Source organism: Chinchilla lanigera, unplaced genomic scaffold, assembly GCF_000276665.1.
Source record: "Chinchilla lanigera isolate Chin_1 unplaced genomic scaffold, ChiLan1.0 scaffold00019, whole genome shotgun sequence".
Classification (NCBI taxonomy): domain Eukaryota; kingdom Metazoa; phylum Chordata; class Mammalia; order Rodentia; family Chinchillidae; genus Chinchilla; species Chinchilla lanigera.
In genome coordinates, this window is record NW_004955420.1 from 12,313,436 (window position 1) to 12,338,058 (window position 24,623).

Below are 24,623 nucleotides of genomic sequence, written 5' to 3' on the forward strand. Positions count from 1 at the left end.
GTGCCACACTGGTTTTACCCCAGCACACCCACACTCACTCTGGGCCCCCGCCTGGGAGAGGTTAGGAAGGGGGTGCTCCAGGGTGGGCTGAGATGCTAGGAGAGAAACAGGCACCCCGGACAGAATCAAAAGAACCCCTGTGGTACTGAGTTCAAGACCAGCCTCAGCTACACAGAAGACCCTGTCTCAAAAACAAACAAAAAATAAACATCTTCTGTGGGACCCTCATATGCCTCCAAGGGGACAGGACTCAGGGACATCCACTCAAGATCCCTAAGCTTCATTTTCCCATCTATGAAGTGGGAACAAAAACCTGCACACTCCACAGGGCTGTTTTAGTGGCTGTATTTTTTTTAAGTGAGCTTGTAATTTACCACCCCAACCAGGACCCCTGAATACGAAAGTGGGCACTGTTAAGAACTCCAGGGTAATAGGCATAACCCAGGACTCTCAGTCACCTGGAACAGAGGGAGTTATTAGGGTGTGTGCACAGCCTGAATTATATGCCAAGCAGAAGTGAACAGATTCCTCCAACCTGAAAGACCACGCTTCTTTGGGTGCTGCCGGCGCACCAGGGGACCACGATGATCTCAGCACAGGATGAACCCCAGAGAGCATGGGCAGAGCTGGGCATGACCACAGTTGCCCTGGCCTATTGCCAGCTCTACCTAGAATGTGCTCCCACCAGTCATGCCTGGATATGGTCCTGACACCCGAGGGGCTTAATATCAACTCCCTCAGGAAGGCCTTTGATACCCTGCTGAGCAGCACATCCTTCTGGCCCACAGCTTTTATCCCTGGGCCTTCTAGTACCCTTCCAGCCTTCCTGGGTGGACGGAGAACAGATGGGTAGGTGGGAAGGGCACCCCAGCACCAGAGGAATCAAAGATGTATACCAGAGACCCCCGAAATGTGAGGCCTCGGTCCGCTCAGACCAGGCTGGGGGCCAGCAGCACCTGCCCCTTACCAGGCAAAGGGCACCTTGCGATGTTCCTGCATGACATAGTGGTCGTCATTCTGGGGCAGGGCTCGCATCAGTCCGAAGTCCCCGATCTTGACCAGGTCACGAGTAGCCAGCAGCAGATTTCGAGCGGCCAGGTCACGGTGAATAAAGCGCTTGGACTCCAGGTAGCCCATGCCCTCGGCCACCTGGACGGCGTAGCGGCTCAGAGTCCCCAGGAGGAAGTGACCCTGGTGCTTCCGCAGCCGGTCCAACAGGGATCCGAGGGGTGCCAGCTCTGTAACCTGAGGCCGCAGAGACGGCAGGCGAGTGCGGCTGAGAAGCCAGTGTGGGCTCCTGGCGCCACCCTTGAAGGCTGCCTGGCCACACTCGGTGCTCCTTCCTGACCTGAGCTCCGGGGACCTGCAGGAGCCCTACCGCTTCCCAGGCCTCTCCCTGCAAGCAGCATGGGAAACAGGCCCAGGCAGAAGCAGCCCCAGGAGACTTGGGCTAGAAATTCCAAACATGAACTCAAGGGCCAGCCTTCCCACAGTGCAGCCCTGCAAAATGTAGGTGACAGCACTGGCCTGGGCCCATAGCCCCTCTGCCTGCCCAGCCCCAGCCCTTCAGGCCCCCAGCGCTCACCATCTTCATGGGCGGTGTGAGCACCACACCGTACAGGCGAATGAGGTTTCGGTGGTCAAGCGAGTGCATGGCGTTGACCTCCCGGATGAAGTCGTCCATGGCCTCAGGCTGGCTCAGCACGTCAGGCTTCAGGCACTTCACGGCCACGCTCACCTGCCGGGTGGGATGCACAGGGTGAGTCTCCCCTGGCACTGGTTCTCGGGTCCCCATAGGGCCCAGAGACACCCGGCCACTCAGCCCTGCTCAGCCTTGGGGTCCAGTACAGCACCGGGGCTGGGGGGCTGCGGGGGAAGCAGCCGGTGGACCCTGGGGGTTGTTAGCTGGACCTCCCCTTCCAATGGCAACCATGAGCTAAGAGACGTCAGGTATGACGACAGGACACTGACACTGTGACCAGTCTAATGCCCAAGACTCTGTGGTGCTACCAATGGGGCAGCGGGCTCCCTTGGAAGAAGGGGATGCTGAGTGGCGGGAGGGAGCTGAGGAGGCTCTCCAGGGCGCTGGCAATGCTTTCCTCCTGCCTCAGCCTCCCAGAGTGCTGGGGTCACAGCTGTGCTCCACCACATCCGGCTTCCTGTGCCCTCTGGCCCGGGCCTTCAGCGCAGGTGGGCACTGCACACACAGGAAGCCGCTCAACTGTGCACTTGGTGATGCATGCTAGCCCACAGGGGAAGCAAGGACTTCCAAAGAGCTACATCCACAACGTGCACCCTAACCGGAGCCCACCAAGCGCCCGAGTGGGGAGAGGTGGGAACGCAAACTGCTTCCTCCAAGTCTGAGTGTGGGCTCCAGGGCAAGCCAGGTTTGCACATTCACACCTAGCAGAGTGGGGAGGGGGCTCGGCCATCTTAGGGCTCCCCCTGGAGGCTGCAGGTGGGAGCAGAGCTCACCGTCTTGCCTGAAGGTGCGTCCCACTCGCCCCTGCGCACCACGCCGAAGGAGCCATCCCCCAGCTTCTCCAGGAGGCGCAGGTCCTTCTCCCCGATGAGGCAGGTGAGGCTCTGCAGGGGCCCCTCACCCGCAGGGGCCCCCGGGGTGGGCGAGGGCTTCCGGAAGGTGCTCTGGGTGTGGTGAGGGGGGAACTCAGACTCCAGCCGCTTTCCGCTGAACACCTGCTTGGAGGCAGCCAAGGAGCAGCTGGAACCCGGGCCAGCCAGTCACTCGGCCCAGTCCCACCCCCTGGGTCCCCCCGGGGGTCCCGGGCTCTGCGTGGGACAAGCCCCGCCTTGGCCCAGCTGCGGGAGGCCCAACCCTTCCGGGGCACAGCCAGCAGGAGCCCATGGCCTCCGAGAGTGGCTGGAAGGCACACAGCCATGGCCCCCACCCAGCTGTGGGAACAGGGACAGCCTGGGGCCTTCCAGGCCCTGCTCTCAGGTCTGAGCCTCCTGACCCACCCCTCCCTTCCTGGGCCCCACACGCCACAGACACCGGTCCAGAGCCTCAAAGATGGGGCAGGGGCCCGGGCCCTCTGCAAACACCTCCCTGTCCATTTTTAGCCCTGGCCCCTTCTCCAGGGCAACCACTTGGCGCTGTCTGTCTCCCCTCCCCAGGGAGTCGGCTGCCCTTCATCCACCCAGGGCAGAGGATAATTTTAGTCTGAGGCTGAGCTGTGTGTGTGAGTGAGTGTGTGAGTGTGTGTGTGAGTGTGTGTGTGTTCCTGCTGGGCCTGGGAAGACAGCTGCAGCTCTGGAGGGACGCCGAGCACTGCGGGCTGAGAAGAGAGGGAGACCGGAGGAGGCGCCAAGGCCTGGGGGGGCAGGGCGGAGCCGAAGGTCGAGGGGCAGGAGGGAAGCGGCTGCGGGCAGGGAGCTGGCCACCTCTCTGGCGGGCAGCCAGCCTCCGCGGCCTGTCTTCCTCCCCGCAGAGGCGCAGTCTCCCCTGTGGGCGTGAGGGGCAGCTCATCTGGGACCTCGGCTTGTCCTTCCTCCCAGTAATAGAGCGCCTTGTGTTTGCAGGCAAGGCCCAACTTCAAGGCCCTTTCCTTTCGTCTCTGCATGGCAAGCCAGCCAGGGAGGCCAGTGCCACTTTACGGAAGCAGTGACCAGGGCCAGGGAGGGGCAGATCACCCAGAGGCCTCCTGCAAGCCAGCGACAGATCAGAACTGGCACCCACGCTGCTGCTATCGTGGCTTTGCCGGCCCCAACACACTCATCCTTCCCTGAAACCTGGGCAGGGAACCAAGACTGTGTCCCCAGAAAAGGACACAGGATCCCAAGAGACAGCCCCTCTGCTGGCTGGGCCGGCCAAGCGCTCCTGCCCAATCCCCACCAGCTGTGCTGTTCTGCCACCCCAGCCGGGACCAGAGAGGGAGGGCAGGAGGCCGGCTGGCTCACTTCCTCCCTCATTGTCTTCCAGACAATGGGCGAAGTTCCACTGAGTCAGACCAGGGACTGCTACACCACAGACTCAAATTAGGATGGTAGTGGGGGGCGGGGAGGAAGCTGTCAGTGCGGCTGGTGACCAGAGCAGCCCGGAGACTGAGGAGCTGGGGCAGGGCCCCGAGGCAGATGTCCAGTCGGCCCCACCCCCCCGCAGGACACTGGCTGCAGTGTGCAGAGCAAGCCCTGGGGAAGGCACCCTGGCTGCTCCCAGGGCTGCTCCCAGGAAGACACTCAAGCGGCCGCTGCCACACAAGTGCCCGGCCTGATAAGACCTGAAGAGGGAGGCCCAGACGCTGTACAGGGACACGGCGACACTGCAGCCGCGGGGCGGGCGAGGCGCCTGGCACCGCCACACTAGACCGGGGCCGCCCCACCCACCTTGCTCATCCATGACTTGCGCTTGCACAGGGCCTTCCTTCTCTTCACAGCCTCCCACAGCCGCCGCTGGCCTGCAAGCAGGGAAGGGATGGTGCCATTGGGACCACACAGCGCCCCCAAGCCGCTGCCTACCCTGCTGCAGCTTCCGGGGTCCCCTGGGGGGACCAATGCTAGACACTGCCCAACACGGTGATGCCCACCAACTAAACAACCCCAACTAAGCGGCACTGCTGTTTGGCAGACAGTTGTGACACCTCACTTCCCATGGTGGTCCTCAAACTAGACGGGTGGGGGCGTTTCATCACCAAAATTAAATCGTGCTGGTCCTCTCCAACTTGCCAGAAAGATCAAGGTAATGGACAGAATATTCTCAATTTTGAGTTGTTTTCCTGTGAACTTTCTTATGCTACTGCCATCAGACCCAGGCCAAAAGTAGCATCCGTTGGTATCTAATTCAGCAGATCACTGACATCAAAGCTGAATGCACTGGTAAGTTTCTACAAGAACAGACAAGACTTCTAGGTGCCACAACCACTGCTCTTACAATAAATACAGAGAAATCAGTTCAACTTAGAAGAGAGGGGAGAGGAGGGAAGGAGACGTCAACGGAGAGCTTTTCTCCTCTTTCTCCACCTCTGCAGGGCATCAACCCCACTGGTGCTCAGAAAGAATAGAGCAGACCCGGGGCTCCACTTACGAAGAGAGAGGAGGAGGGAACAGGTCGAACTAACGTCTAGTCAGACAAATGGGCACAGATGATCCTGGGGGCTAAAGCTGTAACAGCCCAAGCGCCCTAAACTTGAATTCACCTTCACAACTGCACAGGTCCCACCACACCCCATGGGCAGCATCCACAGCCGTCCCTCCCCCGGGACAGGCAGGCAGTGCCCACCTGCCACCTGCGGATCATGGGGGTAGGTTCTCCCATGTGCCCGGCCATCCAGAAACAGAGCAGCTAAGTGTCAAAAGGAACAGACAGCAAAGCCGACGTCCCACCTACCAGGCCGGCCCATGCCAATCTTCTCCAGGTCCTCGTTCTTGACATACTCAAAGTGGGACAGGCGGGTCACGTTGAGGTCATCGCGGAGTCGCAGGAAGTACTGCTGTAGCTGCACCTCGGACAGCAGCTCCAACAGCCAGCCTGTGCCCTCCTCGGGCTGCATGCTGGTGCTCCCCAGCCTCTGCAGACGGGACAGGACAGAGGAACGGCTCAGGGACAAGGGACAGGGCCGGCTCGCAACACCCTGTAACACAGTGGGGCTCCCTGGGAGGGTGCAGTCCACCTTCCTGCTCCCCAAAACGGATGACCGCACTTCCCCCACTCCTGTGAGCAGCAGGGTAGCCCGAGAGTGGCTGAGACAAGGTGCAGGGCTGCCCGAGCAGCCCGGGCTACCACGTTACTCCTGAGGTCAGCGCTCTGCGCAGGTTCCTGACCTGCCCCAAAGCCCCGTGTCACAAGCCCTTTGACAGCCTCATTAAGAGCCTATCAGTTCTCTCTGCAGGAAGAGAGACACGTTCATACTCCTAAACTTCCAATTAGAAACGGGTTTGCAATGTCCCCTGAAACCCACCCCTGGGCTCCTCAGATCAGAGACCTCCCAGCACATGACACACACTCCAAAGACCCCTCCACGGGCCACCAGTAAGGGCCCACAGGGCCACACAGGCTGAGACAAGATGGTGGGGACCTGAGTGGGCTTTCAGACCCCCCAGGTGATGGGAAGCTCAGCTCCTGCCAACAGCTGTCACAAGACACTGTGGCCCCGTACTATTAAGATGTTCAGTTTTTCAGTAACAGACATCTGAATGTATACATGAAATCTTGCCTTTGATTTTTTTAAAAGAAGCGGGAGACATAGCTCAGTGGCACAAGCACCTGCCTAGCAAGCGCAAGGTCCTGAGTTCAATTCCCAGTACAAAAAAAATTTTTTTAAAAGCAGCACAGGCCAGACGTGGTGAAGCATGCCTGTAATCCCAGCCCTCAGGAGGCTGAGGCAGGAGGACTGCTGAGAATTTGAAACCAGCCTGGGCTACTCCAAAGTGAGTTCAAGACCAACCCAAGAGTGAAACCATCTCAAAAAATATATATATATAAAAAATAAAAGCAGCATGTGGTAAAATATTCAAAAGGCATAAGGAGTCTGATTCCCTCCTCTATGTACACAGCCATCAGCTCCCCATCCAAGAGCCAGCTGCTGCCCGTACTTTTTTTTCTTTCTCTTTTTTTTGGTTTTTTAGACAGTATCTCACCTTGTAATTCAGGCTTCCTTTAAACTGTGTAGCCCAGGGTGGCCTTGAACTTGTGACAGTTCTCCTGCCTCAGCCTCCCAAGTGCTGGGATTACCGGCGTATGCCACCATGCTTGGCTCCAATATCTTGTATGTGCCTTTTGAAATGTAGTTTAGCCTCACATAAATATTCACATTATCTTTACCATCCATCCTGTTTCTGGATTTCACTTAACTTACATCTTTCTCCTACCTTTAAATGTTAACTAGTTCACGTTTGAGCTCCCCCAGAAAACCAATCCATTGTTAGGTTCCAATCAGCTGGTGGGTGCCAGTGTGTGATCTCTGGCCTACCCTCTCTTTGGTCCAGAAAAAGAGGCCAGTGGCATCTTCCAAGCTAAGTAGCCTGACCCCCCGGCCACCAAACACATCCCGGTCCCATCTCAGAGCCGAGGCTTGGCCAGGCCAATCCCAGGTCCATTGCCACCAAGGAAGACCAGAGTGAGGGAAGAGGCCAGCCACCCCGGCTGGGGCCAGAGCTCCGCATCACGAGCTCATGGTGGCCTCATCCTGACTCTCGTCTCAATAGATGCACTGCAGGAGGCGGGCGCTGGCAGCCCACACCCAGCAGAAGCCTCCTGTCGCAGCTCCCAGTGGTCCTGCCAACACGGTCCCTGGAGCCCAGCGCTTCCCAGGCAGCTCAGGGCAGCACAGAGCGACAAATGCCACGAGAAGCACCCCGTTCAAACCCTGGCTCTTCTACCAAGGCGACTGGGCCAGGCAGCTGGGCCAGCTGGGGGTTCCAAGCTTTAAGCTGTAACCCTTCACTGGATGGTCTCTGGGAGGGTGTCACACTCCTCCAGAGGACATTTTTGATGGTCATGGTGGTTGGCAGGGGGAGGGCTCAGCACTCTTAGTGAGGAGTTGGGGAGAAGAATACAAATTATCCAGCGAGGCATGGGACAGTCTCAAACACTACCCCAGTCCCATGCAATGTGGTTCACACAGGTAAAAACTTGTGTATGACCATCCACACCAGAGTCAATCTCCAGTTTATATGTGAACAAGAAAATATTTTGGTGGTTTTAACATGTGCTGAATTTTCCTGAAATGGTATTTGGTAAACTGAGGGAAAACTGGACTTTGGAGCATAGCAAACACAGCACAAGTCCACTCTTTGGAAAAGTACCAGCGAAGGCAGTGGCCCTGTTTCCAGTGGCCTTGCCCCTCTCTGTCAGCACTTGTGCACACCGCCCTTGTGCTGTCCTGCCTGAGACTTGGGGCCTGGCTGCTTCTGCCTGTCACCTGGGGCGCCCGCGGGTCAGACCGCAGTGTGCTCTACGCTACTTTCGTTTCTCCTACATATCGTAGTAGGCGTGCTGTTGATTGACTCTACACACGGTTAAAGGTTATGCTTTTAATTTTATTTAAGAAGGGCAACAATAAAAACAACAGCTAATATTTCACAGCTCTGCTGCCTATATGCCAGCTCCAAACATTCAGCTGTCTTATTTATCCTCAACAAAACCGTCTGTTTACAAAAAAGACGAAGCAGCAGCAGCAGCAACAGCGCAGCGCAGGAGCACACGGCGCCCTGCGCTTCCCAGAACAAAGTTCGGAGGTGCCCTGTGAAGTGCGCGGCCGGGCAGACGGCACCGGCCAGCACTTCCACTCCCCCTGCCCTGTCCTGCAGCAAGGGGACCCTGCTGGCTATGGAGCTCTGCAAGATGGGGGCCCCTACTCCCCACCAAGGCAAGCAGAGCGCAGGACAGCTGCTCTCCCACCCCATGCCCAGTCCTGGGCTCTCGAGCCTAGCCTGCTCTTGGTGCCTGCAGGCAGCTCAGAGCCCTGCCCTGGTGGCCAAGGCTGGGGCTCCTCAGAGGCCTCTCCCTCAACGCTGCTCAGATGCCCATGCCCTCCCTACTCCGCGACCCCAGAACGGGGCTGCTGCATAGGGGCCAGGGGGGAAGAACCTGACAGTCCTGCACACAGCGCACACCCAGCTGCAGCCTCCCGGCTCGGTCTCCAGCCCCGGGCGCGTCTGCACACCTGTGTCCAACACGTGAACATGCACATGTGAAAAGCTCCCGCACACACTTGCTAGCACGCACACCAATGAGAACCAACAGCTGGCCTGAACAGAAAGGCCACTCTGCCCCGCTGCCTCGTCCATCCCCCAGCCCCGCCTCGGGCGGTGTCCCCCAGTCACCCCTGTGGTCCCTCTGCCCCACAAGGACCAGTGCCAGCCCCACTCACGGTGTACAGCTGCCTCCGCAGCCTGGCCAGGAGAGGGAACGACAGCTCCAGGCCGGGGAAGCGACGGGCTGCCGGCATCTCCACAGAGCTGATCGCCCTGAGAGGTCACTGGGGCCACGGCCCAGGAAGTGGCCAAGCAAAGGCCTCCACTCCTGAGCTTTATGCTCTGTCCAGAGAGAGGCTGGCCAGAATCTGTCCCCGGAGTCCCCCAGATGCCACCGGGGGGTTAGGAAATGAAGCAGAAGAAAGGGATGGCCCCTATGGACTGCTGCAGGCCTGACCGGGCAGCCCGAGTCCTCTGCCCGTTCTGTCTTCTCCGGGCAGTGGTCACAGCTCCAGCCCGACTCCCTGGCTCCCCCACCCGACTGTACCGCCTTCCTCCTCCTCCCCCCCCCCTCTCCCCAGCTGAGCAGCTCTGACACTGCTGGAAAAGGACCTCTCTGAATCCCTGCCAAGAGGTGGGGGGCGCTCTTCCTCCCAGCCCCCGCCCCCCACGCCTCCCTGCACACCAGACAAGGCCCCCTGTCTCTGCCTCCACTGCAGCCTCACAGTTGCAGGGCAGATCCTGGGACTGCAGGGTGGGGGCTCCGTGATTCCCAGAGCTCAGAGAAGAAGGGCTGCAGGCCCACAGGGGCTTGCTGGGGCTGTGCAGGCTGGAACACAGCCCGGCCTGGGGGCTGGACCCCGGAGTCTTTCTTGGACACTGTGGACAGATCTTTGGAGATTCCCAACTACTACCACCAAGTCTAAGCCTTGGCTGGGTGTCTCCTGGCTCAGACCCTAATGTGGCCCCGTTTCCCTGGTGCCTGACGGAAACAGGAGGCTGGCAGCCTGCCAGTGTGGGGCAGTCCAGCCAAGAGCCGGGGCGGGGTGGGGTGAAGCTCTCCGCCCCCTCCCCTGGGGCTGCCTCTCTTCTGCCCACAACATCAGGGTGCCGCTGCCTCAGGCCAGCTGGCCCAGGTCCAAAACCCTTCCAAACCACACGCCTCGAGGCCACTGCCTGGATGCCCACCCCAAAGCTGCAGGACCCCAGGCTGCAGGCTCCGTCTGGGAGAGCTGAGGGGACTGGAGACACCCCGTGAAGCCCCGCAGGCCCCTACATCCCAGGAGCTGACAAATGGTCCCTCTGCCCCTCCTCAGAGGGCGCCAGCTGCTCTTAGAGCCCCCTCGCTCCGGGCCCCAGACACACCTGACAGCTGCAGGAAGTCCTTCCTGCTCCAGCCCCCAGCCCCCAGCAGCCCCTGTGTCTGGAACACTGCTCTCTTGTCCCTGTCCAGCTGCCACCAGCTCAGGGAGCCCCAGCTGCCTGCAGGGTAGGCAGGTGGGTGAGGCTTTGGGGAGTCAGCATCCCAGGCTCTCTTCCAGTGCTGGGCCTCCTTGGGGTGTGGAAGGACAGCTGACTCCTTCTTGACTTGGGCGGGGGGCAGCCAGAAATCAGTCCTTCTTCCCCAGCACTCTATCACACATGACCCGGAGCTTGTGGAGGGAGCCAGTCTGGGGCTGAGGCTGGTGTAAAGGACGAGACAGTCCCAGAGGTCACAGGGATGCCGGGAGCTGGCTCCTCCCAGGTGCAGACCACGCCCTCAGGTGCTTCTCTCTACGACCAAGCTTCCATCAGGCACCAGCCCCAAGCAGACCAGGGACCAGGGATTAGGGGAGAAGTCAAGCAGGGATATTCCATCTACTGCAAGACAGGGCTTTGGGATCACTATGGCCAGATTAAAAAGCCTAGGCACGCCAGAACCATCAGCACCCCAAATCCAGCAGAACCTCACGCCTGGCTGACCCCTTGGATGCCTAATGAAGGCAATCCCTAGCAGCGTGCCCAAAATTCCAACTGTGGGAGGCTGTGAAGAGAAGCAACGTGTTTTGGGGGTCAGAGCCAAGTCAGTTCCTGAACCCTTCCTCCCTGCCCGGGAAAACAAGCTGACCTTTCTGCCGGCAAAGCCTTTTCTCCTGTCAGTTACCGCCCTCTGCCGTCCAGAAAAGGAAATGCATGATCTCCAAGGGGAAGGGAGGCAGTCCAAACACAGGGTGTCCATGTTTTCCAAAGAAAACAGAGATAACTGGATTGATATAAAGACTCAGTTGGCCAGAAAGTGGGAGTGTCCAGGACACATCGACTCAGCTCCCCTGAAAGACTGAACCCAGGTTTGAGTAGTGCGTTCCAGGGTCCTAGGGGACGATGTAGAAGGTCCAAAGGGCAGCTTAAATCCCAATGGGCCATGCACAGCGGGGCCGAGGCCAGTACCCTTAATTCGCCACAACCTGCACATACACAAACGCCCGCAGATCCGCCCTGTGGCCAGGAACAGCCCACATTCTTGGCAGCTGCTTCAGGGGGCAGAAGAGGGGGCCCGGGTTGCCGGTACCTGGCTGTCCCCTACCTGTCAGCCCTCCTCACCCCCACCAGGCGCTGGTAAGCAGCTGTCTCTCCCGGAGCCTGTACCGGATCAGCCAGCCAGGGAGGCACAGCAGCGCCACCCGCCCCTCCAGCAGCTCAGCCGCCGCACTGTCCTGCGTGGGAGGGGGCCCACCGAGCACCCTAGGGGGGAGGCTCCAGCCTCCAGCCCCAGGGCCTCTGGTGCACCAACCCCCAGGCAGTCAAGCCTCTCAAACAGGCAGCGAGATATAACGGGATATAACGCCACCCTCTGCACCTTGGGAAGCCGCCTCCCTCGGGTGGAGGGAGATCCTCCCCTCACTGCCCACACCCACAGCTCCGCGGTGCAGGCAGGCTCGGGGACTCCAGGGCCAATCCCGAGAAGTCTGCGCCCCACAGGCCTGAGACTCTCCTCCACCCGCCTGCTCCAAGGACGGACCCAGGCTCCACCTGCAGGCCCCTGGCTCCTCCTGCCGGCCCCGCCCCGGAGCCCCGCCCCTCACCTCCTGGTCTTGACCGCCCTGGGTCAGGGCTGGCTGCACGCCCGGGAGCGTGGGCCAGGACACCGGGGCTGGCCCTGGTGACTTCAGACCTGCGTCCCGCACATGCCCACTCCCGCGCCTGCCCACACAGCAGAGCTTGCCCAGCCCAGGGGGGAGGACAGGCAGGAAGTCCTGCTGCAGAGGCTCCGCCCCTCCTCCAGTGGGAGCCCAAAGTGCCCACGGTGTGGGGACACAACCTCTCACGCACATGACGTGGGGGGCAGCCACAGGCTCCTTCGTGGATTTAGGGCTGAGCTCAGGGCCCCTCCACCTCCCCGGGGGCTAAGGAAGGAGATGCTGAGGGCCCCCACCAGCCACAAGGCTGAGGAAAGACCCCGGCGTGCTCCTGGGTGGGCGTCACCACGCTCACCCAGCCCCTCGCCTCGGCCTCAGCAGTCCTCCTTCCTCTGCGCCCTCCTCGCCCCAGCTCTGCCCTGAGGGCCACGTGGGGAGGGGCCAGGGATGTGCCGAACACTGGTGCTAGACACTGCTGGGCAGAAGGGAATCCTGCCTCCCTGCAATCAGCAGCCTGTGAGGAAACCAAGGCTGACAACGCCAGGTCCATCCGCCCTGCACCATCCCTCTTCCTGCTTCCTGCACTTCGAGCGCCAGAGGTCCCACCTCCCAACACCTCCCTGCTGTGCCATCCACAGTACCCCAAGCAGCCCTGGGATTTGGGGCCGGCCCAACACCCTGGTCTGCAGGAGCTCCGTCCCCCCACACCACACAGCTAGGGGGAGCCAGAGCCGCTGGGAACAGGGCCTCAGCATCCGCTCCCCTGGCCCCTGTGTCCCTCCGCGTCCAGGGATGAGTCCACGCGGAGCAGACCTGACTCTGGATTTCCGGCCAAGAGGAAAGTCCCAAAATACCCTGCCCTACTCTTGGGAAAAGAAGCCAACCCACCAGGCCGGGCCCTCCCGCCTCGGCCCACCTCTTCTCCAAGCCCAGAGTCGGGGGGCACACTGGGGAGACTCTACCACCCTGCCTTCCACGTCACACCCACCACGTCCCCGAGTCACACCTACCAACTGGGCAGCTGCAACCCACCTCTGCGCCCAGGGGCCCAGCATCTGCACCAAGGCCAGGCCCGTTCCACAACCCGAGGGAAGTGATTCAGACACACACACACACAGGGTGGCCCACACCCTCCCTCCTGGGGCCTGGCAGCCGCGGCCTGGGGACAGCCTGCCTGCCCTCTTGGACTGTAGCATTTCCTTACACTGTGACCTCACCTTTCCTTCTCCTCTCCCTGCGGTCACCTCCTTTCCTCCCAGAGCGCCACTGCCACCCGGCGCTGTCTCTAGACCCGAGCGCCTGTGCTCTCAGAGACCTCGAGGTGCCAGGTCCCTAGGGGGCCGTCACCCCCCCTACAGCCCGCCTCTGCTCCTGCATGGGAAGCAAACCTCACAGGCCGCCAAAGCCAGGACACCCCACCCACCCAGGTCCCGGCCTCCAGGCTCCCCTCCAGCTCGGCACTCGGCACCCTCCCATCGACCGATACCATACCGTCCTCGCCACCCGGGATCAGACAGCCCTGGGCTGGAGTCTCACTTCCTAGCCGGGCAACATCTGGGCAAATCACTTAACCTTAAGCCTCAACTTCCCCATCTGGAAAGTGGGGATACGCAGAATCTCCCTCCCAGGGCTGTGGTGAAGTGTCAACAGGGAGGGAAGGGAGGTAAAAAGAACTAAAATGTGTTCATGCACCCGTCCCCAGCAGGAGGTGGAGTGCGGTCACTAGGTTCCACAAACATGCGCCAGGACACTTCTTTCAAGTCAGTGAGAGAACGACTAGCACTGGGAACAACACTTAGAACATGCTGCCTGTTGTTATCGTCACCCAAACACGGACCTGCGGTCCCTGCCCCGCTCGCGTGCTGAGGAACTCCGCTGAGTAACCCCGTGGGCACACAGGCCTGGCAGGATGCATGCCTTGCCTGTCTCGCCTCCACCTCTTTCGATTCCCTTCCAGTGTGTTTACATCCCAGCCACAGCAAATACCTGCCCTTCCCTGGACACACCTGGCCTTCATTTTAATGTCCCTGAGCTATTCTCTGTGGCATTCTTATCTACAAGATGAACTCCTATACACCCTTCAAGACCCCAATCAAATGCCATCTCTTCAATGTATTCCCATTTCCTACCCCCAAATGGTTACTTGTATAGCACCAGGTCCTCAAACTGCTTTTTAAAGGAATTCTTATAAACAAGGGCAGTATAAGCACATGAAAGGGTAGGTCGGAAACCACAGAAGTACTTAGACATTAACGCTCCCATCCGTAAAGGGTCACTGCCCCTGAAACCCTCTGCAGCAGGGCATGATTTTACCGAGGGAGCCCTGTGCATCCACCTCCACTGTGGTCTACACTCTCAAGGAACCAGGCTTGGCAAGCAACCTGGTCAGGTTTGACGAAGAGGCCTTCAGCCTTGGTCAGACCGTGGACTAGGTGGCCTCTTGTCCTGTGTGCTGCTGCCACCTGAATACCGAGCAGACACCAGGAACAAGCCCGGCGCCCTCCCCACTATTTCTGGTCCAGAGAAGCCGGTGCCTTCCTAGGGAGAGCGGCTGTCGTCATCCCAGTCTCTCCTGTTCCAGGCCCTGAGGTCAGGGCAGCTCAGTCCCTCAGGCAGAGAGCGGCCTGAACCCACAGCATCCACCCACAGAGGTGTCCTCCTCCTCAGACTGCAGCGGGGGGACCTGGGGTGCAAGCGGGGGAGAAGCAGGGTGACCCCACATGCCATGGGCTCTGACCTCATCACCTCCCAACGCCTGAGGAGGCGTAACCGTTAGAGAGGACAAGGTGCCTGCTGCACCCCGCAGGGACACCGCCCACGCTGAACCCCCCCACGCCAAGCTGCTTCTACTCCACCATCCGAAGGCGGCCTGCCGACCCTGCCGCCCAGAGACGGGTGCTCGGAGTGCTAATGCGCTCCTGGACATCCTCCCGCACACAGACACTGCAGGATGGGGTGGAGGACGGGCTCCTGGGCTGCTCAGGCTCGTGCCCGTGCACACCTGCTGGTGTCCAGGCTGGGGTGCCCAGCTGCAGGGCGCTGCCTCTCACTGCCCAGGAGCCCAGGAGCCATCGGACACAACGGCCCAGCAGCGACTCCAAGGAGGGAGGGCGGTGGCTGGGAAGGACGCCGTGTGGCTCCCAGCAGCCGGGGCTGGCACAGCCTACCCAGCAGTCACCCTGCCTGCCACCGGCTCAAGCCTCACCACCCCCACCCTCTGCTGAGCCCAGAGCTGAAGGGCCCATTGTTGGGCCTGGAGTGGGGAGGGGAGGAGCAGCACGGAGATGCCAGGCTGTGCCCCGTGGGACAGTCACCCTGCAGGAGCACAGCTCACTGCGCCAGACCGCATCCGCGCCGAACCCCAGGGGCCCGGCACGCGTGACCCCTGCGGGCTGGAGGGCCAGGAGAGCCTGGAGTGAGAGAAGTGCTGGGACTTGACCTTGCCTCTCATCGCATCCTGCCCGTGCATTTGACCAGGGACCACACGAGAGCAGGAAGGGGAGGGGCTGTCACACGGAACCAAGCCCAGGAGCTGGGGCCCAGCAAACACCCAGGGTGCTGCCAAGGTCAGGAGGCCCGGGCAGGGGCCTCCCCTCATTTGGTGGCACACAGAAACAGGAAGTAGCAGTCTGGCCACACCCACCTCGGGCTCCCAGAAGGCACAGCTGCACAAGGGAGAACAGGCCAAACCTCCCGCACCTCCCCCTTCCGTTGCTCACCAGGTACCTACTAGGTGGTTACCCTGTGCCAGCGGCTCCAGGGGGCGTCAAAGGAGCACGAGGTCCCAGTCTGTGTCCTCAGGATGACACTGTGTACAAGCTCTCTAGTGAAAGCTTCATCTTCACTGATGGACTTGAAACACTCCTTACTATCCTAGATTCTCCCTCGATTTCAGATGAGAAACTGAGCCTCTGAATGAGCAGGGCCACCCAAAGAGCAAAAGGCAAAGCCAGTATTTGACCCACATACATGAAATTGCTTGGCAAAGATACAGACCTACAGAGGATAGAGTGGAAGTCTCACATCCACCACAGCATCATGTTCAACATACACTGGACCCTGTAATGACATTGAGTGACTGACACTGCATGGGCTCTGTGAGGCAGTTTAAAAGGGGTCAGTAGCCGGGCATGGTGGCACCCATCTGTAATCCCAGCACTCAGGAGGCTGAAGCAGGAGGACTATTGTGAGTTCGAGACCAGCCTGGGCTACAAAGTGAGCTCAAGGCCAGCCTGAACTGCATAGTGAGACCCTGTCTCAAAAAGCATCCCCCAAAAAAAGGGGACAGAAGCTGGGCGTGGTGGTGCACGTCTGTAATCCCAGCATTTGGGAGGCTGAGGCAGGAGGACTTCTGCAAGTTTGAGGCCAGCCTGGGCTACATAGTGAGTTCAAGGCCAGCCTTAACTTTCTACGGGGATCCTGTCTCAAAGGAGGGGAGGGGTAGGAGTTCCAGGAGGACAGTAGATTTGCAGGCATGCAAATTTCATTCCTTCCTGAAACTCAGCCAAAATGGTAATTTCAAAAAAGAGGTTTTTGTTTTTGTTTTAATGGCATAATTCCCTAAGGCTGGGGAGAATGGTAGAAGGCAGAGGAAGCAACCATGACAAAAGTTTAGAAGCTGAAAAGCAGACGGGACAGTGACAAGGACAGCAGACTTGGTCATAAGGCTCAAGGTGAGAGGGACCACTGACCCCGCAAACCCTCCAAAGGCCTCTGAATGAACGGGCAGCCCCATTTGCCTCTCCAAGAAAGGGCGTGCAGAGAGGGAAACCCCAAAATGCAGTAGTTACAAGCAACTGAGAAAGAGTAAGACTTCCGTTTCTCTTCTGGACTCAGCAACCAGGTGGCTGCCCGTCCACCACCCTGCCAAGGCAGGGGACAGCCCTGCATAGATTAGCTCAAGGTCTCTGCGCAGTGGCATGGCAGGGGACACGACGTTCCAAGCCAGAGCTGTGCACAGAGGTACAGCAAGAGCCCAGCTCCCCTCCTGACCTGCTCCCAGGACACACAGCCTCCACCCCGAGCAGGAGACTGCAGTGTCTTCTCTAGGGACCCCCACCAGGCCAAGGAAGATGTAAGGGTGCCACCCTGGGGGCTCCCACACAGCGGCCCACCAGTTCACGCTCCGGAACTGCCAGCAAGGCCACAGGCACTGCAGTCTGCCTGCCTGGGTTAACCTCTGACACAAAACTCCGGTGTGAGACGGCAGGAGAAAACCTCAGCGCCAGAACGCTCATGAAGGTCCTCAGGGTCATAAACGTCGTGTCCTCCAAATGAGGACAGGAATGAAAACTTACAAACAAGACGGCAGACGAAAACCTCACAGACCTACCCCGACTCCTGGAACAGCCTGGCCCACAGCAGGTGCTCAGAAGCCCTTGCTGCAGGAATAAATGAGTAGATCCCCCCCCCCCCCCGCACTGGGGACTGAACTTAAGGCCTCTGCACTGAGCTACATCCTCACCTTTTTTTTGGAGGCAGTCTTGCCAAGTTACTAAGTTGCCCAGACTGGGCTCAAACTTGCAATCCTCCTGCCTCAGTCTCCCACAGTGCCGCACCACCCAACTGGCTGCAAACTTTAGTGCATACATCAATCACAACGCAGATCCTGGCCCCACAGACCCAGCCTGTTTCTAACAAGCTCCCCAGCACTGCTGTCGCCATGGGTCCAAATGCACATTCGGCAGAGCAAAGGTCTTCTTTAAGCGCTGCAGTGCAGGGTCCTTGCCCTACTGAGCTTTAAAATCTTCAAGAACTTGGAAATGGCCAATGCGTGGGCCCCAGCCCGAGCGCTTCATCAACTTGGTCCATGTGAGACCAGGTACCGTATCTCGAACCCTCTTCAGCGGGTCCACCGCTCTGGAGAGAGCCTGTCACTGGGCCAGTCACGGGTCTTGGCCACCCGTGACCACTTTCACACGTCCTCTCCACTGCTGACATGGACCACTTTTTTAGGACACCCTTCAGACCATGACCCTGGACATCACTTTATGCAGCTACTTACTACTCAGGTAACAATCCTCATTGATAAGTCTCATTAATGCCAGCAGATGGAGAAATCGTGTATACCAATATCCCAAGAAATTGATTCTGAGGATTTTTTTTTTTTCTTAGTAGGTTTTTTTCCACTTATCTGAACTTCTTTTTTTTCCCCTTCTTTAAAATGTAGACTTCTAGGGGCTGGGGATTTAGCTCAGTGGCACAGCGCCTGCCTGGCAAGCACAAGGTTGTGAGTTCGATTCCCGGTACCAGAGAAAAACCAAACACACACACAAAAAAAAAAAAAAAAAAGTAGACTTCTAACCAGGCATGGCGGCCCACCTGTAGTCCCAGTACATGGGAAGGAGGCAGAAAGATCACTACCAGTTCAAGGCCACCCTGGGCTACAAAGTGATTTCAAGGCCAGTGCGGAATACACTAAGAGACCTTGTCTTCAAACAAACAAACAAACGAAGGACCAGGGATATAGCTCAGCAGCACAAGTGCCTACCTGGCAAGTGTAAGGTCCTGAGTTCAATTCCTGGTAAAAAAAAAAAAAAAGTAAATAAATAAATACATACATACAACATAGACCTCTAAACGTATTTGTTTTGTCAGGCCTTCTTCGGAGGACTTTCTTTAGTGAGCTGCAGACTGTCTCTTGGGGTAAAACGGAATCTAAACAGCACACTAATGCCACACAAAGGATGTGGATGGCTTTGGACTGCAGCCTGAACTCCAGGACAAAGAGGTAATGGAGTAAGGTCCTCAAGGTGTTGAGGGGAAACAATTTCCAACCTAGGTCTCTGTATCCATCTGATCATCAACTGAGTGATCGAGTGTCAGGCTGGCATGGCCCCAAAACCTACTGCCCTAACGCACTCCTCAGGAAACTCCAGAAGACAGGCGCTCCCGAGCCACAGCAAAGCCCTGGGGAGGTAGGAACAGAAGAGGGAGGCGCAGGAGCCCCGAGGGAGTGGCTCAGCACCAGTGGTCTACACTGCCTCAGGCTGAAAGAAGCATCTTCAGTAAGATACTGGACAAGCCACCCACCAGAACGCCATCCTGAAACACACACAGCACCTGGAGACCGTGACTGATAGAAAGACCCTGAACACTAAGCAGGGCTGGAGGTAAACAGCGCAGTGGCAGAGTGCTGGTGCACACACACCCAGCCCTGGATTTGATCCCCAGCAGGCCAAACATGGGAGAGAAAGCACTTTCAGGGCACGCGGCTATAATCCCAGCACTCAGGAGGCTGAGGCAGGAGGATCACTGTAAGTTGGAGGCCAGCCAGGGCGATGCAGTGAGTTTAAGGCCAGCCTGCACTACATAGTGAGACTTGTCTCTAAAAACAAATACATTAGTAAATAAATAAACAGATGAAGAAAAGCAATTTCAGGGAAAATAAAAAGTTGTATAAGACGGGAAAGTCACCATGGCTTGCTACTTTATGATAAAGTAAGCACAGAGAGCAGAGTAAAGATTAAAATGGACACATCTGGAGTGGACGGAGGGAAGACAGAAACCATGTGGAGGTGGGAATGTAGTCACGTCTGCATCTCACTGGCCAGGATTATGTAACAGGGATCAGATTTACCCTCCTGACAGAAGACATAAAGTGTCCACAACGCCACCAGACATCAGAAAATAACGGACAGCGGTCAAGGCTACGGCCCAGGAGAGAGCGCACAGCTGAGCCCAGAAAGCTCCCCAAGCTGAGGAGATGGAGCTAAGGTCAAGGGATGCAGCCCGCCGCCCCGCATCAGTCCCAGAACGTGCAGAGCCCCCAGACCAGGGAGAAGGTGGCCACAGGAAGCCCGGGTGCTCACAGGCAGAGTGCACCGAGGGTCTGCCTTGCCCCACAGTGAACAATCAGCCCAACTGAGCAGAGCTCGGGTCCCACCTACCAGACCCTGACACCAGACCCCAGAGGGGGAAAACTGCCTCCAACCACTTAAATGCATTCCAGAACACAGTTCAAGAATATTTACAGGAATTCAAAACTATCCAACAACCAACAAGGTAAAAACTCACGCTACCTGGCATCTAATCACAAATTACCAGGCACAGGCAAAAAAGAAAAAGCAGGCTCTGACTCATAAAGGAGGAAGTGAAGTGATGAACCCCAAGCGAGACAGGACAAGACGTTAAGGGGTGACTGTGGGCCGGCAGCAAGGTTAGGAGACAGAGCCTCCTCACGTTTGCCTGGCCCTGGACTGGACTAGAACAGTTCCTAGAACTACAGTCCATACCTTCAAGAGAGCAGAGGTGTTTGAGTCAAATTAAGCTTCTACCAAAAAAAATAATGTGTGAGATTTAAAAAATAAACACGTAGCTGAACGTAGTGACATATGCCTGTAACCTCAGCTGCTTGGAAGGCTGACGCAGGAAGATCCTAACTCCAAGACCAGCAATGGCAACTTAGACCTTGTTTCAAAACACTGTAAATAAAACATTTAAAAGGGCTGAGGGGCAGGCGTGGTGGTGCACGCCTGTAATCCCAGCACTTGGGGAGGTTGAGGCAGGAGGATCATTGTGAGTTCAAGACCAGCTTGGGCTACAAAGTGAGACCCTGTCTCACAAAGACTAAATAAATAAATAAATAAATAAATAAATAAATAAATAAATAAATAAATAAAAAAAGGGCTGAGGATGTAGCTCAGCACAAGGCCCCGAGATTCAGCTCCCAATACAGGTGGGAGAGGACACATAAGCAGAGTTCTGGGGATGACGGTGCATAATATTCAATACTATGAATGTATTTGTATCACTAAACTTTAAAATTCATAAAGGCTAAAATGGTAAATTATGTATGTATTTTTTCACAATTAGAATAGTTTTAGGGCTGGGAATGCAGCTCTATGACAGTATGTGCCTATCATGCAGAAGACCCTAGGCTCAAGCCCCACCAATGAAAAAAAATTAATTAGAAATAGTTTTTAAAGATAGAAAAAACAATGCCATAAAAACCAATACTATTGACAGCAGCATCAAAAAACATAATATTTAAGGATATGTCTGAAAAAAATTGGAGAAAACCTATATGCTGCTACAGGAGGCTGAGGCAGAACGATTGCCTCAAGTTGAAGGTCAGCCTGAGGTACAGAGTAAATTCAAGGCCAGTTTGCAAAGCTACATAGCGAGACAAAAAAAAAAAACACAAAAAAAAACCACAAGAAAAACAAAAAAATTAAAGCTCTCTTCAAAAAGATACTGCTAAGAGAATTAAAATGCAAGCCACAGACCGGAAGAAGTTTGCAAATCATATATCTGATAAAGGACTTACACCCAGAATAGAGAAAGAAGTCTTCAAAATTCAACATGAAAAATCTCCAGTTAAGAATGGGTAAGCAGGGGCTAGGGATACAGCTCAGTGGCACAGTGCTTGCCTGGCAAGCACAAGGTTCTGAGTTCGATTCCCAGTTCCAGGGAAAAAAAAAAAAAAGAATGGGTAAGCACACTGAACAGATCCAGTGCCAGAGACACACATGGCAAACAGGCACTGAGAAAATGCTCAGTATTAGTCACTGACAAAACACAAACTAAAACCATAGTCAGATACCACTAGACAGAGGATGTCTAAAATTAAGGAGACTAACCATACAAAGTGTTCATAAGTATATGAAATTGTTCAGCCACTTTGGAAAACTGTCTGACATGGTTTGGTTTGGCTTTTTGGGGGGAATTGGTTTGGTTTGGTTTTGGTTTTGGTTTTGGCTTTGGTTTTTTGAGACAAGATGTTGATATATATTCCAAACTGGCCATGAACTCACCATGTAGCCCAGGCTGGCCTTGAACTTGTGGCAATCCTCCTGCCTCAGCCTCCCAATTGCTAGAATTACATATGTGTGCCACCATACCCGGCTTTTTTTTTTTTTTTCCTAGTCCAGGTTCTTGCTCTGTTGCTCAGGCCGGCTTCAAGCTCCTGTATCCCAGCTAACCTCCTGTATTACCTGAGCTATAGGAACATGGGACTCTGTCTAGCTATTTTTTTAGACTAAATATTTTCTTACTTTTTAAAAATTTATTTAACTGGCTCATTAAAACATAAAAATGATACATATTATGTGGTAACACCATCAGTCAATCTGGCAGTTTCTAAAAAGTTAAATGTTCACCTACCATAAGACTAGCCAGTCCCAGGGATTTACCTGAGAAAAATGGAAGCATATATCCATACAGAGGCTAACACAAATAGCTTTATTGTAGTACCAAAAACTAAAACCAACTCATTGCCAGGTAAATGGATAAGGTGGCTGTGGCAACAGACTACTCAGCAATACAGGGAAGGAATACTGAGATACGAGACAGCACAGGTGAATTAAAAATAATTAGGTGGCCAGGCATGATGGCACATGCCTGCAATCCCAGTAGTCTGGAGGCTGAGGCAGGAGGATTGTTATGAGTTTGAGACCAGCCTGGGCTACAAAGTGAGCTCAAGGCCAGCCTGAACTGCATAGCAAGACACTGTCTCAAAAAGACAAAAAAAATTAGTAACAATAAAATACAAAATAATTAGGCTGAATGAAAGAAGCCAGACCAAAAAAGGGCACGCACTATTTGGTTTCCATTTACACAAATGGCTGGGGAGTACAAACATGGGCAGAGGATAAGAAAACAAACCAGTCTGTTAGCAGGCAAGGGAGACAGCAGAAGAGAGGTGGGAGGGACGCCTAAGGTACAAAAGAAAACTGCTGGGGGCTTGGGAGCACAGAACAGGTTCACTATTTTGATCCAGTGGCAGTCTCACAGGTCCGTGCATGTTAAAACTTATTACACTGTAGCTTTTAAGGATGTACAGTTTACTATGTCATTACACCTCAGCAAAGCTTAGTAAAAACAAAAACAAAAACACCTCATCTTCCAGGATAAGCACACAGGGAGGATAATCTTGGGCTTAGGTAATCAAGGTCACTGAGGTCCTGGAGCACTGAGGCCACCTCCCCAGCATCTGCTGGCCAGGGCTCCGGGCACTCAGGACCCGGCTGTAGGGAGAGCCTAGGTAGCTGCAGACAGGAAACCGAAGCCCAGGGCACTATCCTACCCAAGGAGGTGACACAGCTAGTGAGCGCTATCACCAGATCAAAACAGATCTATTCAAGGATGCCAAAGCCTTTCTCCTCCGCATCCACCTCAAGTCCAAGAGTCATCCTCTAACCCTCGGATGGAGATGTCTGCTTGCAGGAATGAGCTGAGAACTGACAACTCTCTCCTCTGAGGCCAGAGCACCAGAGCTACCCTGCTCATTCCAGAAGAGCCAGGCACGAGGACACCAATCTGAACTTCCGGTGCGTGAGTGTTTGGGAGGCAGCGTGACAGGCACGGGATGAAGCTGACAGACGAGTTTGGCTTTGCCAGGAGCAGGCTAACCGGCTCTTCTGAACTCTCAGCCACCACACCACGGCCACTCCCTCTGCCCCCACAGGGCAGTGCAGTCTCTACCCAGTGTGGTGCAGGACAGGGTCTGGGGACTTCAGAGCCAACCACAGACAAGACCAGAGATGGATCCAGGCCAAAACCTCAAGGCAGGCAGGGACTGTGCATCCCTCCCCACCCGAGAGCCAGAGAAGCAAGAGCCCTGACAGCGCTGGGAAAGAGGTGAACAGCCGGAGGAAGCCAGGCACAGGCAGCCCTGGCACCAGGAGGCCAAATCCAGCCCCGCTACCTGGCCGGTACCCTGAAGCAGGTCTTGGCAGGTGCTGAACCCACAGCACCTAGGTGCCCACTTGGCACCTCCACTGCATGTCCACAGCCCAGCGGTACAGGGCGCCTCTGTCACCCCTTTCAGGCCGGCATTCCAGGTCTCACTTAAGAGACAGCACTCACCAACTGCTTCCACTCTCCTGCCCACCATTCATGTGTCGCGCGGGACCCTCAGTACCAACCAACCGTGGTAAAACCTCGTGGCAGGGCAATCAAGCTTTTGCCCACACCACTGGCTGCCACACTCCCACTGGGCCCACGTGACCCACAGGGTAAGCCTCCAAGCTGGCAGCCCTCCGGCCCTCTTCCTTCTCTGCAGGACCAGAGGCGACCCCTGCTGACTGCACCACACCAGCCATTGCACAGGGCACCCCCAGTTCCGCCAGCAGACTGGCAGGGAGTTGGGGGCTGTGTGCCTGCAACTTCAGCCCTGGGCTACCCCTCGCTTCCCTGTGCCCCGACCCGGCAGCCACCCAGGCCGATGCACGTCCAGTCTAGACTGGAACATAGGTCCTCGGCGTCTCGGGGCCGGTGGTACAGGACTGGCAGAGGAGTCCTGCTGTTCCGCACCGCCAAACACATCACCTCCAGCAAAGATCAGAACAGGCATCCTTACCTGCCGCTTTCAGTTGCTCTCCGTGAAGCCCAGGCGAGGTAGAAGATGATCCCGCAAGCCACTGCCTGTCCCCGGGCGGCGGCTTACAGCAGCGTTCAAGTTCGCAGCTGCCCACACCCCGCGCACCTACATCTCGCGCTCCCCACGGGAATCCTAGCTACCACCTCCTCCTCCGCCTGCGCCTTCGGGTCCCGGGGCCCTCTGGGGGCCCCGCTCCCTGCTGAGACTCCTTGCCGGCCAAGACCGTCTCCTGCACCGCGCGAACCACCTGTCCCTCCTGCACCCCAGGCAACCAGTTTGCTTCCTGCACCCCCGGACGCCCCTCTCCTTCAGGCCCCCAGGGCCCCACCAGCCGAGCCCTGCCCACGACCTCTGGGCGCCGCACCGGGGGCTCCCCTAGGACCACCGCCTCGCGCCCCAGGTGTGCGGAGCTGCCCCACGTCCCCTCCCCGGGCTCGCCGGGACTCTCGGGACCCTCCCCAGGCTCCGGCGGCCGCAGCAGCCGGCGCGGGCTCCCCTCCCCCCGCTCCTGCACCCCGGCGCGAGCCTCGCCC

The 24,623-nt window shown here is 56.9% G+C and overlaps 1 protein-coding gene across 15 annotated transcripts in view; it reads right to left on the minus strand.

Moving 5' to 3' along the window:
* Tnk2 (tyrosine kinase, non-receptor, 2) overlaps positions 1-24,541 on the minus strand; it is a 35,514-nt gene extending 10,973 nt beyond the window's left edge. For 4 of the 15 annotated variants that reach the window (XM_013513548.1, XM_013513542.1, XM_013513540.1 and 1 more), the window contains exons 1-6: positions 11,715-11,843; positions 5,345-5,525; positions 4,345-4,415; positions 2,476-2,697; positions 1,586-1,738; positions 968-1,245 (exon numbers count right to left, since the gene is read on the minus strand). In XM_013513548.1, the coding sequence (XP_013369002.1) occupies positions 968-1,245; positions 1,586-1,738; positions 2,476-2,697; positions 4,345-4,415; positions 5,345-5,507 (887 nt within the window). In that variant the 5' untranslated portion in view covers positions 5,508-5,525; positions 11,715-11,843. Of the gene's footprint in view, positions 1-967; positions 1,246-1,585; positions 1,739-2,475; positions 2,698-4,344; positions 4,416-5,344; positions 5,526-8,828; positions 9,190-11,714; positions 11,845-24,069 lie in introns of those variants that run through there. The other 11 variants (XM_013513541.1, XM_005383112.2, XM_013513544.1 and 8 more) reach the window with 7 other exon arrangements.
* Positions 24,542-24,623: the final 82 nt, after the last annotated feature.